Source organism: Arvicola amphibius, chromosome 13 (genome assembly GCF_903992535.2).
Source record: "Arvicola amphibius chromosome 13, mArvAmp1.2, whole genome shotgun sequence".
Classification (NCBI taxonomy): Eukaryota; Metazoa; Chordata; class Mammalia; order Rodentia; family Cricetidae; genus Arvicola; species Arvicola amphibius.
Window position 1 is genome coordinate 37336609 of NC_052059.1, and position 17127 is coordinate 37353735.

Sequence of the window (17127 nt, forward strand, 5' to 3'; positions counted from 1 at the left end):
TTCTTAGGGGTCCCCCTTCTAGTTTCATTGCCCACCCCCCCCTTTCATTATGCCTAGGAGAGAAAGCACACAGATTCGTCTTTTTTTAGTCTTACGTCATTTAACATAATGGCTTCCTCTTTCACCTGTTCTTCCGAACCTGTCATGGTTCCACTTTTCTTCCTGACAAGGAAAAGTTCCCTGTGTGTATACACCACAGTTTCTTCACCCAGTCAGGTATTGGTGAACTTCTAGACTGACTCCATTCCCTCAGGCTTGGGGAAAGGGCAGCAATAAACATGGATATGCTGATGTTTCCATGATATGTTTACTTAAGAGCGTCTCCGGTGGGAGGGGTTTGGTAGTTTTTCTTGTTGTTGAGAAATCTCTATCCTGATCTTCACAGTGGCTGTACCTCATGGGCATGCCGCACCAGAAACACAGACGAGCGCGCTGGTATCTTTCCACACTGTCATAAAAAGATGAACCAAATTCCATCTGTTATTCACAAGTAAACTCACAAGGTTTAGAGCCGTCAGTGGCAGCAGCAGATAATCCTACCTACCTCGGTAATCTGAGTGAGGAGATTGCAGAGCCACTGAGGCTAACTCTCACATCCCACATGACACAGCCCACAGTGAGTCTGTCTGCTTTACAGGATGGGTGCGAGTCAAGGAGGCCATAGCAGTGGCTGGAGAGTGAGCCTGTACCGACAATGAACCATCCCGGCGTTGGGAGGCAGCTGAGGTCACAGTGAGAGTCAATAAGGTGAATTAGGTCCAAGAGAAAGAAATGGAGGGTTCAGGTTGAAGTCTGGATGGTGAAAAGGTAGACGGGCAGGGAGATGAGGCTGAGCTATCCATCCTCAGGCACACTCAGGAGTCCTCCTCTGGTTAGCCTTGCTACCTGTATCAGGCATCAGATGATAGGTTCCTGTGGGGCCATGCTATCACTGTGTTGGCTATTTTATGGGGTTCAGGAAAGAGAGTTAGAGTTAGATCCTTTCCTTGGTTTGGTTTCTCCAATATGTCCTTAGACATGGTTTCCCTGACATGATTTTAATATACCCATATTTTCCCTATCGATTCAATTCACCCTGATAAACTTATAGAATACCTTCCATACTTGTGGATAAGTTATTTGTCAGTCTGTGTTGGCTGGCTGGTGACTGACAGATGGCATAGTTTGTGGGTCCACCTAGTCATCTCTTTGCTCAAAATGGAGTCCAAAGTTGCTTTTAAAGCGAAGCTTTGCAAACAAAGAAAAGCATGGAAAACCACTGTTTCACACATTACGGAGGCACTTAGAGCAGGGCACAGCCGGTTGCAACCCCGAACCGGTCTATATCCTCACCAGCACCCTGGAAGGGTTCCTCTTTGCCCATCTCTCACCCCACTCCCAGATGTCATGCTAGAGCATCTTAGAGACAGACACTCAGTTTCCTGTCCTAGCTATATTTTACTTTCAGAATCTTTGGCTGGCCGGAGACACTACAGATGAGAAATATTTACTTGTCTAAGTAGTCTGGTCCCTGGCTGGTTATTTTCCTGGCCTTTTTTTCTCCCTAGTAGGACCCTGGAAATGGGAAGCTAGCAAGAACCACTGACACTTGGAACATTCTGCTTGGGGAGGCTGCCGTTCACATTTCAGCATCCATCAGCGAATGATGTTTATATATTAGTGCCCTTCAGTACGCATCACTTCCAACTTTATTAAACTGTGCTTGATAAATCACCAACCAAGTCTGATGAGTGCTCACAGGGAAAGGTGCTCTGGGAACCGAATGCATGTGGGAACCAAAGGTTTATAAGAATAAAGCAGGAGCTGAGGTCCCGGTGTCCTACCCTGCACATTCAAGCTTGAGGGCTATGAAAACGTACTGATTAGTATCTCTCCAGCCTTCCCAATATCTCTTCAGGTTTAGGTGTCTTTATAGGATAAAACATCCATTGTCTTTCCATAACATACATATTCTTTAAGCACATGACAGATTTTATCCCATTGATTTTCCCACCAAAATGTTTCCCTGGCTCTTATTTGAGATGAAGAACTGTCTTAGGGTTTCTGTTGCTACGATGAAACACCATGACCAAAAGGCAAGTCAGGGAGGTAAGGGCTTATGGGGCTTACATTTCCACATTGCAATCCATCACTGAAGGAAGCCAGGACAGGAATTCAAACAAGGTAGGAACCTGGAGGCAGGAGCTGAGGCAGAGGCCATGGAGGAGTGCTGCTTACTGGCTTGCTCCTCATGACTTGCTCAGCCTTCTTTCTTGTGGAACCCAGGACCATCAATCCAGGGATGGCACCACCCACAGTGAGCTGGGCCCTCCTCATAAATCCCTGCTTTAGAAAATGCCCTATAGCATTGGTCCTCAACCTTCCTAATGCTGTGACCCTTTAGTACAGTTCCTCATGTTACAGTGACCCCAACCATAAAATTATTTTTGTTGCTACTTCATAAACTGTAATTTTCTATTGCTATGAATTATGTAAATATCTGTATTTTCTGATGACCTTTGGTGAACTCTTTGAAAGTGACCCAAAGGGGTCATGGTCCACAGGTTGAGAACCACTTCCCTTCAGGCTGGCCTACAGCCCAATCTTATGGAGGCATTTTCTCAATTGAGGTTTCCCTCCTCTCAGATGACAATAGCCTGTGTCAAGTTGACATGAAACTAGCCAGCACGAGAACTGAGAAGATATCTATTGTCTCAAGAATGAGATAATCTATTTCCTCTGAAATGCTTTATATTTGAGAAAACACACCAGCTTTGCTTTGCCAAGATTCCCTTCCTAGAGGCCTGGTTTGAGTTAGAGACTTGACCAGCCTCTCCCATATTTCATGAGTACCTACAACCTCCCAGTGAGGCTGTGGGAATTGGGATTACTTGAGAAGTTAGAACTCTGGTTTCAAACACACCTCAGAGTTGTTGGAATTGGTAGAGTTTCCTGTTATTCGGAATGTGAGCATGGTTGTTTGAGAGAGAGAGAGAGAGAGAGAGAGAGAGAGAGAGAGAGAGAGAGAGAGAGAGAGAGGAGAGAGAGAAGAAAGTAGATTTTTCTTGATGCATCCATGGGGACCTCTGAGAGGGAACACTTGGCAAATGATAAACTATGAGGCCGTGAGAGAAGTCCATTGTCTCCAATGACCAAGTAAGACCCAGTGACTAGATAACATTGCAACATGCCTATGGCAAAGTTAGTGTCATTCACTCTCAGGGAGAAACCACAGGGATTTAATCACGTTCCATTTATCACTTGGCTGGGGTGATTCTAGAAGGATGCACTTGACTACTGGATGGCACTGTCTTTGAGATTTATCCATCTGGACTGAGAGGCTGTGTATTTCACTTACCTGCCTTAAGTCATAGACTATCAATACAAAATGTTCAGTGCGGGTTGGCACAGCTTTTATTGGCTGTTCTCTGTCGTTCAGTCTGACCACATACCAGGCCCAGACTTTCGCTGGCATGCACTGAACTAAAATTTCCATCGTGTGCTGGCAGAACAGGTAATGGGGCAATATCCTAACCGGTTTCCGCTCAGCCTCAGGGAGTGACAGTTCTCAGTAAAAGAATTCCTAGCACTCTGTACTTGAAACTTGATTTACTGTGATTGTAAATCATAAAAATAATCTGTGCTATGTTGATTTGACGTAACAATCAATGTCTGTTTAACAAATGGCCCACGGTAGTTTTTGTCTGTTATCTCCTTTCAAAGACAATGTTTGACTTTGTATCCCATACTTCACGTTCTATCTCAAAGCACAAGAGGCAGAAATGCTCACTTATGCGTAAATATACTCAAAGGTAAAAGATTTATTTATTGGTAAAAGCCTTAAATTGGCCAATTTTTTGACTTTTCATCTGTAAAGAAAAATGCTTTCAAAAATGAGATTGCCTCCAGATGCCGGCAGATTACATGGCGCTCCCTCAGATGTAAAAGCAGATGAGACGGAATATTCTGGTCCCCGATTCCATCCCATCCTTATCTCCACATAGCTCTTCTTAAGTGAACTTGACAAGTGTTGTAGGCCGAGAGGAAGATAGACTACTTCAGTAGACAAGAAAAAGAGTTTTCCCCCTCACATGGCAAATGAGCTTTCTAATAGAAATTTCTCTATGCAGGGGAAGATATTACAACTTTCAACACACAACAAATGTATTTTCTAGACACAAAAATACATTTCATTACACGTGATGCACTTTCTATTGTACATTAACTGCCTTTTCTGCTTTGAATAGTAAAACACTATTTTCTACTGTAAACTGTCTGCAATTTATTTTTGTGGGCCTGGTATTTTTTTTTTCTCAGGAAGTTAGAACATTCCATTATAGGCTGGTCTCAGTGAATATACATTATTTAAGAAGTGACTGGCTTGCGTGAACATCTGTGCTTCTCTGGGCATCTTTACAGAGTAGGCAACAGTTAATGTCTTGGACAGAACTACTAATTTGATTAACATAATCAGTTTGTAATTACTGGATTTACTGGAGTCCTTGACTCTGAAACCCTCAGCAGCTATAATAAACATGTATGTCTTGTAAAATAACACTATTGCCTATTCCAGCTACTAATATAAATCTTCCCAGTGATGTTTCTTTGGGACTAAAAAAGCCTTAGTAGTTTTTTTTTTTTTTAATCTCTGAAGATTGTATTCCTTGTTGACCCTTGTTGAGAATGACAGTGCCTGCCAGAGCTGCTCTTTCTTCTCTATTGAATGTATCTGGCCCTGATTCCCATGTGGATTGGGTCTTCCATATGGTTGTGTTGTATTTAGAAGCATCATTGACTACTAGATTTCCCATCCTATGTCTGTGCTGGCTATTCTTATTCAACCTGCCGCACAAGCTGGAGTTACAGGAAAGGAGGGAACCTTAATTGAGAAAGATGCCTCCATAAGATCTGGCTGTAGCCAGTTATTGGAGGCACACGCCTTTAATCCAAGCACCCAGGAGGCAGAGGCTTGTGGATCCCTGTGAGCCCAAGGCCAGGCGGGTCTACAGAGTGAGTTCCAGGACATCCAGGGTTACACAGAGAAATCCTGTCTTGAAAACATAAAACAAAACAAAGATCCAGCTATAAGGTATTTTCTTAGTTATTGATGGGCGAGGGCCCAGCCAATTGCAGGTAGTGCTATCCTTGGCCTGGTGGTCCTGGGTTCTATAAAAAAGCAGACTGAGTAAGCCATGGGAAGCAAGCCAGTAAGCAGCGCCCCTCCATGGCCTCTGCATCAACTTTTGCCTCCAGGACTCCCGCCCTGCTTGAGTTCCTATCCTTAACTTCCATCAATGATGAACAGACACGTAAGCCAAATAAATAAACCCTTGCCTCCCCAACTTGATTTTTGGTCATGGTGTTTCATCACAGCACTAGAAACCCTAACTAAGAAAATGTTAGCATGCCTATTGGTCTTATACTTGTTCAGATCTTTTTTGGACAAACATATTCTTGTAGTTTCAAGGGCATAGTTTCCCTGACCTTTCTAGGAGATTAAATCTTACAGAAGACTTCCTGGTTCTCTGACTCTTAAAGCCGTCCTGCCCTCTCTTCTGAAATGTTCTCTGAGCTTTACGTGTAAGAGTAATGCTATGTTGTAGATACACGTAGATGATACAGCAGGGCTGGTCACCCTGCATTCAATGGTTCTCTGCATCTTGACCAGATATGGTCGTCTGCAGCGGTCTCTGCTGCAGAGTGAAGCGGCTTTGCTGAGGGGTGAGAGCTACACTTACCTGTGGCATGGTGATTTGGATGAAAATGTTCCTAAAGGCGCAGATGTGTGGATACTTGGTCTCCAGTTGGTGGCACTGTTTGAGTCAGCAGGTATGAGCATGTAGAAGTTTGTCATTGGGGTCAGGCATTGAGGTTCCAAACCATGGACCATTCCTAGTGTGTTTTCTCGGCTTTGTATTTGTGGTTCAAGATATGAGCCCTCCCTCCCTCCCTCCCTCCCTCCCTCCCTCCCTCCCAACCCTCCCTCCCTCCCTCCCTCCCTCCCTCCCTCCCTCCCTCCCTCCCTCCCTCCCTCCCTCCCTCCCTCCTTCTTCTTCTATATTCAATCCCCTCAATTTTTCCCATTTCCCTCTTTATACTGCTTGTATCCTGCTAGTCCTCCCTCTGGACTCCCCTCCCTCCCCCCACTCGTCCTTTTTTCTTTCCTGGTTTTTGTGGTTCCTCCAGAGTCTATACTCACATCTACAGATTGGGAGTTTTCTCAATAAGCGAACAGACCACTCAGAAGCTGTTTAGCCTGAGCTTTCCATCTCCTTCTCAACCCCTTATCCTTCTCTTTCATTTTCTTTCATACAAGAATGCATCTTAGTTTTATCAAATCCACCTTGCACAAACCCCTCTATTCTTCTGTATTCCTCCTCCTCCATCTCCCTCCCCACTTCTCATATCTGTCTATCTGTCTGTCTGTCTGTTGGTGAAAGTGAGTCTAATTAGTGCTGCCCACCTGCATATGGCTGTAGGGATGTCCATTATGGCATGGACAACCTATCTGGTGGCTCACCCCTGAGGAAAACCAACCTCCTCTTCCCAAAAGCCATTACCTGGCCATAGCAGCCTCTCAAGCAGGAGTGGTACTTCGTGAGCTCCTACCCCCTGCCCAGCACATGCTAGAAGATTGACCAGACTGACCTTGTGCAGCAGGTCTTGTGTGGGCCACTGCAGTTGCTGTGAGTGCCATGCACGTGGCAGCCTGTACTGAGCATTAGATATTGTTTGCAGCTGTCCTCCCCAACCTTAGGCCCTTATGCTTGGTCTCTTCTTGGACATCAGCCTTGGGGGAAGAGGTATGATACAGTTGTCTCATTGAGAGCTGAGTGCACCAAAGACACGTCTTCTCTATACTTTGACCAGCTGTGGTTCTGTGTGCTGTCATCTCCTGTATAAGGAGTTTCTCTGGAGGAGCATGAGTTAGAATAATCCATGAGTCTAAGGGTAAGCATCTAGATGGTGGCTTGATTTGGTATCAGTTTAGCAAAATGATAAAAGTTAGGTTCTCCTCTACTGTCTGTAACCTCTAACCATGGTGTGTTGGCTGGTCTTATGTCAACTTGACCCAAGCTAGAGTCACCTGAAGCGGGGGAGCCTTAAGGTCAGGCTCTAAGGCATTTTCATAATTAGTGATTGATGAAGAAGGGTCCAATGCATTGTGGGTAGTGCTATCCCTGGCCTGGCGGTCTTGGGTTCTGTAAGAAAGCAGGCTGAGCAAGCCATGAGGAGCAAGCCGGTAAGAAGCAACCCTCCATGGTCTCTGCATCAGCTTCTGCCTCCAGGTTCCTGCCAGGTTGAGTTCCTGTGCTGGCTTCCTTTGCTGATGGAGTACAATATAGAAGTATAAGCCCAATAAACCCTTTCTTCCCTGGTTTAGTTTTTGGTCATGACGTTTTGTTGCAGCAATAGGAACCCTAGATACCACATTGGTTATCAGACCAGGGTTATAGTACCAAGCATGAGTTCCCTCCTGTTGAATGGGCCTTTAATTAGGCAGCTCTTCGTTATCCCTCAAGACAGGCATGTCACTACTGTACCAATGGACACACCTTGTTGAGTGGTTGATGTTGTCCTCAAAGAAGTCCCAATTCTTAGGTGAAAAAAAGCATTTTGACTATATTTCATCATGTAGAATGTGCTTAGTCATATTTTCTACAATTAATATCATCTTTGCAAACTTGTCATTTCATTTTAACACTTTTGATAGTTCTTTGAGGAAGTCATCTCATTTTTATCATCCTTGATGAAGCTAACAGGGTTGTGCCGATGAGACCACGCTTTTCTCTACATTTGAAAGCTGGTTTTGATTATTTTCACATATAGCTTGGTGGCTTTTCTTCACTGCAGCGGAAGTAGATAAACTGGGGCAGTAAGAGTTCTCAAACCAGGGAATGTTATTCAGCCTTAGAGAAGAGTTGCGTTGTGATACCTGCTACAGGGTGAAGGGACCTTTAAGACATAAGCTGAACAGATGGTTGACAGAGGAGGACACGCGCTGTAACAGTGGGCAGACTTGGAGACACAAAGTACAGGGGCTTGACAGCAGTGGAAGTGGGTAAAACATTATTGCTTATTAAGGAGAAATGTAGCCAGGCGCTGGTGGCGCACGCCTTTAATCCCAGCACTTAGGAGGCAGAGGCAGGAGGATTCTTGTGAGTTTGAGGCCAGCCTGGTCTACAGAGCGAGTTCCAAGACAGCTAGTGCTAGAAGTTTGATGGCAATTAAGTAGTTTTGGATCAGATAGTGGTGATTGATTAACATTGTCAATGTGTTTAATGTTGCACGTTTAGTGAATATTCAAAATAAGCGTACTATAGATTTTTATCACAAAACAAACTTAAATAAAAATATAGGTAAGATTCTGCCGATATATTATTGCTTTTGGGAAGAAAAGAGAGGACAGAGGTGGCCTGGGAGCAGAATGAACTAGAGGTATGTCTAAGTAAAAAGAAGAATATGCTTTGGAGTCTACCTCGGGTTTAAATCTCAGACTAACATCGCAAACTGCAAAGAAGGCCAAGCTATAGAAATGTGCAAGCTTCACTTTCCATGTGTGACCAAAGGAGACAAATAAGAATATCTTCATATAGTGTTACCACAAGAATTAAAGTGGTTTGGGATGACAGACATATGGAACCTCCAGACCCCCTGCAGGGCCATTGTGAGTGTATCCCCCTGGACTCCCTTGTGACTTCAGAGCCTGATTACAGATTCCAGTCTGTGCAGTCTCATCGTCTGATATGAGTCCTAGCAATACTCAGAAGTATGCAGCCTGCATAAGAACACCCCCGTGTTTGCCGTCAGAACCAGTGAGGCCGTGGTGCCCTCCCCTGCATCCCTTACTCAACGGTTTATCACTGTGACTAGAATCTACATGGGATTTGCCCCACTTTTGAGGCGACCCTCTTAGGCTGCTTTATAAGAGCGTTATCTACAAATGTCGTCTTCTGCTTTCCGACTGCCATAGTCTAGGACTCTGTCAGGGTTATGGTGGCCACGCATCAGCAGGTGGTGGGGAATGCCGCCAGTGTTTATGGGATAGTAAGATTTGCTTTTGTTTGCGTTCTTGAGACAGGCTCTTACTACGTAGAGCAGGCTGTCCTCAAAACTTTAACCCTACTGCCGCAGCATCTTGAGCATTGAGATTATAGACATGTGCTACCATGCCCAGTGGATCCTGGCATTTGCTTTAATCCCTACAACACTCCTAGCACCTTTTCCTTGCCTCGAAGCTCACATTTACACACTTGGGGAGAACGTCTGTTTCACACTGAACTCTGAAGGCAGTAAGGAGAGGTCTCTTTTAATTCACCTCCACACGCATTGAGTCTGAACAAAACACACGTGTGGACGTTATGGGAGCTCTGAATAAGAGCCTTCATTTTTCCAGGGTTCAATAAAAAGAACCTGAGGGTAATAACGTCCACTAGGAAATTATGACTATCTTTTCGTAACTTCAAAGGACGTTCATTGTTCAGCCATCTTTCTGAAAACAGTTCATTTAAAATTAGTATCTCGAATACTTGTCTTTTGGGGGATTTTCTGTAATAAGGCTGGAAGGAAAGGGAACTTAAAGCCACATTCTACTCTACTTAGTGGCAAAAGGAAAAAGGGAAGACCAAATGGTTTTAATTGCTGGGTTTTTGTGTGGCTGACTTCATTCCTTTACTAATGTGCGCTTTACAGAAGATTTTTACAAATGTAAAAATCCCACAGCGGCAAGATGAGCTGGCTGGGTCCTCAGTACCTGCCACAAGGACAGAAAGCAACAGAAAAGCTGGTGGTAATTGCATTAAATGCTTTTATCGTGGTCTTTAGCTGCATCTACCCCAGTGCTGACTTCTCTCCTGCCCTGCGCTCTGAGTCCCCGACTGCATGTGGTCTATTTTTGGCAATGCTTTTCCTCTTCCTGTCACTTGTCCCGTACTTTACACACCTCAGGTGGTACTCTCATACCCAGGACTGAAAGATGGGACGAAGGGTTTACAAGGAGGCGTGAAGATGTTATCAACAAAGAGTACATGAAACCAATATGGTAGAAGTCAAGATTTATTGAAAAAAATTAATATCTTTGCTATAAAATTTGTAACAGGAATATTTTCCGAATGTTTTTCAATGCATAAACCTGAATGTTACAGACCAAGCACGGACAGCAGCTGCAGTTCCTCCTCTATTTACAGGTTATGAAAATTGTTATGCAGTCCATGTGAAAAGAACGCACGATGGAGAACTGTTACGTTAGAAAAATAATATCCTTGATAAAGCATTCTCAAGGAGTCCAATCATAGTTTTCTGCCTCTTCAATAAGGCAAAAAGTCCCTGGAACAGCATATAACTTAATTTACAAAATACAATAACTGTTCAGACACATATTCAAGTTTTCTTTTGGTATGATTTTTTTCCCCACTGTAAAATCACCTTTGTTATTTTGTTGGGTTTTTTGTTTGTTTTATTAACAGAAAGACCTTCAGGAAAATGTCATTGAATGTTTTCAGCTATACATTACATACACAACTCTGTAGCCTAGCAACCACCATTGCTACACCGCCATTAACTTTAAGCATTTGCTCGGTGCTCTACTCTGCTGCAACGCCTGTGTTGAGACTTTTGTGGTCATCGACTGTGGAATCATTGCTTGGTATTCAGAGGGACAAGTCTGTCATTGTAAAGTACGAGGATTTGTCTAGTTAAAGGAACTGGTACACAATTACATTTCCACTCACAAGAAAACGCCACAGATGTCACTGAACAAGGCTTTGGTGGCTCTGCACAGGTCCCCGGCTAGCCGACCCCAACCCTCCTGCTCCTCTATTGTACAGTCCTGGCCGGCTTCCGATGACTTTGTTTCCAGCTTCCCTGGCCATTGGTTAGGTCGTTTTAATTCCTTCAAAGGCACACAACTTCCATCTCTTTTCCAACGTTGCTCCCACCCCAGTGAATTCCTGTTTGAACATGCGTGGCAGCCTCATCAGAAGCATCTCAATTTCATTGGCAGATATCTGTGAAGAAGAATCAGATGTCAGCTTTGGGAAAGGAGCCCACCCGAAAGCTAGAATGGCTAGGCTTAGGTAAGTCCTGCTTTCTGTGGAGACATTAGTTTTCTCCTTGACCGAATGCTGGGCACTTTCCCTGTCTGTGAGTGCCTGGTAGCACGGTTGTGGGATGGGCTAGGGGTTTCTGGGCTCACCCTTCCTTCCTGTGGATAGAGAGAAGCCTCCCTGTCAGAGTTAGGCCTTAACCTTCCCTGACATAAAAGGCTCTGAGCAAACTCCTTCCCCTCTGTGCTTAGTGTCACCTGCCTGGGGCAGAAACTTTCTGTAGCTCATCAGGAACCAGAGGCCTTAAGGCTGGATTTCTTGCTATTCAACCTCTTTCTCTTAAAGATGATAAAGATTTAGGAATGAAGACTAAACCTCAGACCTTAAAGCAGTGAAAACCTTCATAGTCAATCATTAAAAAAAAAAGTCGCAATGTCTAGACAGATGTTTTAGTTCACAATTCCCCTTCAGTTTTCTTTTCAAAAACCAGGGACTTCTTACGTTCGTGATTTTGCTTTAAATGAAGAACAAATGAACGTTGATCCTCGCCGACACAGCCACTGTTCTTGTTTGCCTCCTAACCTGGAGTGTGGGGCGAGAACCTGTACACCAATGTGGCTAATTTGGGGGCTAACATTCTATTTGAAACTCCTATCTGCTATTGTTAAGAAGTGAACCTTAGAAAGATAATTAGTCTCTTTAAGCCGTAGCGAATGGGAGTAAAAGTAAGGACGGTGTCAAAGCCATTGGCTTAGCCAGATTTGGGCCCACGGCAATGCTCCATGTATGAGGGGGGGGGGAATCATCATCTTTTATGGTGTACTTGCCTCAGAAAGACAGTTGTCATCTACGCTTCCCACTTAGCAACAGTAAGACAGTCTTTTTGGCCTATCTTTTAAGAGAAATTCAATTCGACCATATTTAATATTCACATGGAGAGCATTCCATATATATTCAATATTCCTAAACCCATACCGTAAATTTTTAGTTAAAAAAGGCATTCCTGAGAGGCAAAATAGTTTATATTCTTAAAAAAATACTTTAACTTTTGTGTGTCTATAGCGTATGTGTGGGGATGCAGAGGAGAGGGCCTGAGTTACAGGCAGTTGTGAGCTACCTGTTGCGAGTAATAGAAACTGGACTCGGGTCTCCCAGAGCAGTAAATACTCTTAACCATTGAATCATCTCTCCATCCCTTAATAGACTGTAGTCTGATGTATATGTTTGTGTGTGTGTGTGTGAGAATAATTTGAAATCTAAATGGTACTGCACCATAAAACCATGCTAAAGGATTATTAGATTCCCAAGTCAACCCACGAAAAGCCACTAAACAGTTTGTTCTCTTAGTGACCTTGCAAAGTTATCTCCCCTTCCCATGGGTACTGTAAGGGCACATCCTCACTTCTTACTCCACGAGATGTGTGTGGCTGATATCAAAGACAGAGCTTGGGAGAGACTGGGCACGTGGGTTGGGCCTGGACACTGGTCTGCTTCTGTGTTTGCTCCTCAGCTCGAGTGGCCATCCGGGCACGAAGGGCACTGCTATGAAACACCAGTCACCTGGGGCTCCTGTTCCGAGAGCAGCTTTCTCAGCTGCTTCTCTGGGACCCCGGGTTAGTGCTCTGGGAATGGAGCCCAGAGAATCTATTTTTAACGAGGTCCCTCAACAATCCTTCTGAGAGGGTCCATGCAGGTTAAGAATCGAGGCTTCAGTCAGGTAGTCGTGGAGTGTACTCTGGGCTAAGCCTCAAGCAGCATGTCTTAGGCAGCTCCCTTACTGCTCGTGATGTTCAGTTCTTCCATGTATAATGGAAATACCGGAGCCTTGTGTGGTTGGGAGGAGTAATTCAGGGCAAAAAAAAAATCACTTTTTTTTTTCAGACAACAGTGTTAGTGCCACAAGTTTTGTGCAGAGGATCAAGGTCTGTGGTCAAAGGCCTTATGAGATGAGCACACTCCTGTATGTATGTGGTCGAACTTAGTGTTAGGCCCGTGAGACTTTTTTTTACGTGACTGACACCCCTGAAACCATGAAGGTTGTGCATGGTAGCAAAGTAATCTGTGTTGTTGCTGTAGATATGCAGATCACGTGATGTTTAAATCAGGCCTCCTCACGGTGATCACTTACCCAGTTTTATGTGTGTGAGTGTTTTGCCTGCTTGTAAGCCTGTGCCCTATGTGGTATGCAGTGCCCACAGCGGCCAGAAGAGGGCGCCTGGTCCTCTGGACCTGGAGTCACAGGTGGCTACCATGTGGGCGCTGGGAATGGAGCCTAAGTCCTCTGGAAGATCAGCTCGTTCTCTTGACTGCTGACCCGTTTCTCCAGCCCTGGTCATTCAGAAGACAGTTTCTTTGTGCTTTATGAGGCCAGATTGCCCCTTTACAAGCGCGTTTCTTCCCTTTTCTAACTCTTTTTTCCCTTACTTTACACAAGAGACTTCTATGTGGCTTTATGAGAGCATGCTGCCCCCGTCACAAATACCTTTCTCTTATAGAAGGCCATGCCAGTCAAACTCAGGCATCATTCTTTGGATGAGCCATCTTCCCTCAGACCAAGTAGAGGCCATAGCAGTGGGGAAGGCAGACTGGGGTAAACCAGTACTAGTGTCTGGGTAACTACTCCCTCCCTGGGGAACACAGGAAGAAGCCCTAGGAAGGAGGGAAACCGCTGCACTTTTGAGAGGAAAAGAAGCAACTGAAGACATTGTCTATCTATTCTCAAGGCGGTGGCCCTGGGACAGCAAGTGCACGTAGCCACCTTGCAGCTGGCTGGGACTATCTAACAACAGCTGAGCCAGACTTGTAAGAACAAAACCTCCCAAGGTTCTATAACTACGCTCTCACGAGATAGGGACGCATTGACAATTATGGAAACTGAGGGGTCAAGTTCCTCGAGCAGGGTGAGCCAGGCACTGAGAGTGGAGCTGGCTTGGGTCCAGGCATTATAGTTGGGGAGCCGTGTTCTTATCAGAAGGCTGCAAGAAGGGGATTAACGGCAGTCTTTGGGTCATGCCTCTGTATTCGTGGAACAATGCCGGCCGTGAGGCGACTGTGTGAAGGAGGGCTGGGCAGAGTGGTGCCCCTACCCACAACCAAACCCTGAGAAGGCCAATGGATCAGGCTCATGCACACTGTCTTAGTTAGGGTTTCTATTGCTATTGCTACGATAAAATCCCATAACCAATAAAGTAAGTTGGGGAGGAAAGGGTGTTTTGGGCTTACACTTCCACATTGATGTTTATCAGCAAAGGCAGGCAGGGCAGGAACCCGGAGGCAGAAGCTGATGCAGAGGCCATAGAGTGCTGCTGGTTACTGGCTTGCTTCCTCTGGTTTACCCAGCCTGCTTTCTCATAGAACCCAGGACCACCAGCCCAGGGATGGCACCGCCTGCCATGGGGCTGTGCTCTCCCGCTTTGATCACTAATTGAGAAAACGCCCTAAGCTGAATCCCATGGAGACATTTTCTCAATGAAGGCTCCTTCCTCTCTGATGACTCTGGTTTGTATCAAGCTGACATGAAACCAGCCAGTACAACACATACTTTCACGCTGCAACTGAGTACCATCCCAGAAATCACAACCAGAGCGGCAGCAGGTGATGCCACGGCCAACACTCACTTCAAGGTACTGTACTCTCTTTAGACCTGTTTTCTCATTCATTGGACTAGGGAATTCATGGGAGGCAGCTCACTAAATGCTCTGAGGACTTGATCTGAGAGCAGCTTCTACTGTTCGTGTGAGTTCTGGGGTGAATCATTCGAAAACTACCTATCTGCTAGGCTGTGCACGGAGCTCAAACTGAAGGCAAAGCCTGTGTCTCTGGAAAGAGTCTTAAAAGTTCTTGCAGCATCCCAAGCGTAGTGAACTACCAACCCTGCTGGTAGTGTCAGCCAAGAGCCAGGTCTGCTGTATGGTGATGGGGCAGAGCCCTTCAGACAAAGTCCTCCCAGCACACCTAGCATATCAGGGGTTTTCACCTGATCCTAGGAACCTTCCTAAAGACACTCACCATCTATGTCGGAGGGAGGATGATGAGACGCTGTGGCTGGGCCTGGATTTTAGGCCTTTCCCAGCTCCTGACGCTTTTACAATGTTTTGAACTTGGGAATAAGTATTTTTTTTAAAAAAATAATTTATGTTCACTGGTGTTTTGCCTGCATTATGTCTATATGAGGGCACCAGAAGCCCTGGAACTGGAGTTATAGACTGTCGTGAACTGCCATATGGGTGCTGGGAATTGAACCTGGGTCCTCTGGAAGAGCAGCCAGTACTCTTAACTGCTGAGCCACCTTGACAGCCCCTAAGCAGTATTTTTATTTGCCCCATCTTCTCCTCTTCCTTACTAGCTGCCCCCTGTTCTCATCTTCCTCTCACAGTGGCCCCTCCTCCTGGTTCGCTCTCGAGTTTCTAATAATCAGTCCTTCAGGAAGAACTCAGCTGTGACAAACATTACAACAGCAAACAGGCAGAAAGGCTCTCTAATAACTCAGGCGCTGACGTGGCGTGCCATCACAGGGGAAACCTGGGAGACTGGCTCCATTTTTTTCCTTCCCTGCTGGCTCTAGCTCCAGCCGACAGCTTCTTCACCAGGCCTGTAGACACAGGCACCAGCTCGCACCAGCGGTCAAGCAAGTGAAGCCATGGAGCCTGCACATCCTACATCAGGTAAGGCAGGCTGAACGAGGAAGGGCTCTCGCTTGGGGCACTGAAAGATGCCACCCGGGCTGTGCCGTGGCTGGAAAGTCCGCAAGGCCAAGTGCAAAGTCATGGCTCCTTCCCTAGGATGCACTGACGCTTGATTTTTCAGAGTGTGTATGAAACGCCATGTTCCTTCCTGTAATAAGCACGGTCTGAGCAAGCATGGACACCATAGGATAAGCAATCAGTGCAGATGAAGAAGGAAGAGGAGCGGAAGGAAGGGCTTAAAGGGAATAAAGGAAGAAATTGGGAGAGGAAGGAAGGGATGAGAGGCCACACTAGCTAATGACCCAGAAGGAAGCTCTGACCAGAGCTGGCCTCCAGGCTGCTCTTCTTTGGGGTTTTGAGATCTCAGACTGTGATCTCACTCTGCTGAAGTTGATACTTCACTCAGTCATGTCTCATTTTCCAGTTATTTAATACTTTTTGGTTGGGGTGAAGGTGGGGTTGCTGGTACTGAACCCAGGATGTTGTGCATGTGAGTCAAGTACTCCTTTTTACATGTTACACCATTTCCTCAATTAAGCTTTCTGAGAGCAGACTCTAGCTTGCATGCCTGCTGTGTGCTGCCGTCTTATCCTGTTCCTGCCTGACTGGAGGACTAGCCTGGTCAGCTGAAAAGGACAGACATAGTCTAGTATCGCTTGGGTGTCATGTAACCCTCTCTGCTTCGAGTTTTTTTTTCTCTTTTGCAGTCAGGTGGAGAGTCTATTCCCTTCTGGAGGTGATACAGAAAGCACATTCATTAGTCTGTCTTAGCAATCCTTCATTAATGCTTGGTGACAGCTGGCTGTTAGCGCCAGCGTATATATCACGGGGATGATTGTTCACGTGGGAAATTTAAACATACCACTAGGATCATTTCACCCGTTTTTGCCATCCTCCAACACTCTAGGAGAGAACACTGAGCCATCCAGGCAAAATCAGGATCTCCTGGAAACTAGAAAGATGCTGAAATCCTGGATGTGCAGAGAGGGGTGCTTTATAAGCCCTGATGATCTTTCCTGGGTGGAAGATGCTCGCCTGCCTCTGAGCACCCAAGCTGATGGCATGTCCTGCCGCAGAGGCTGCAGAGGCAGGTCTGCCTGCACCTGGCAGGATCTGCTGTCAAGTCATACTGGGTCTGTTGCTTTGGAACCAGATCTTCCACGCTAGGAGTTTGGAGTGTAGGCTGCAGATTATGCAGAGGGGGCGGGGCAGGGAAGCCTGCCCCACACAGAGGACAGAACTGCCATCCTTTGAAGAGGGAAATTTGTCCTGAGTGGTGGTCCATGCATTCCATTCCAAATCCCAGCATTTGGGAGTCAGAAGCAGGTAGAGCTTTTTGAGTTTGAGGTTAGTTTGGTCTTTCTAGTTGGTCTACATAGAGTTCCAGGCTAGTCAGAGTTGAAATCCTGTCTCAAAAC

The 17127-nt window shown here is 45.6% G+C and overlaps 1 protein-coding gene across 3 annotated transcripts in view; it reads right to left on the reverse strand.

Moving 5' to 3' along the window:
- Nucleotides 1-10090: 10090 nt before the first annotated feature.
- The window catches only part of Enox1 (ecto-NOX disulfide-thiol exchanger 1), a 551532-nt gene continuing 544495 nt past the window's right edge, over nt 10091-17127 (reverse strand). For all 3 annotated transcript variants that reach the window (XM_038310117.1, XM_038310118.1, XM_038310116.1), the window contains one exon: nt 10091-10985. In XM_038310117.1, the coding sequence (XP_038166045.1) occupies nt 10854-10985 (132 nt within the window). In that variant the 3' untranslated portion in view covers nt 10091-10853. The remainder of the gene's footprint in view (nt 10986-17127) is intronic.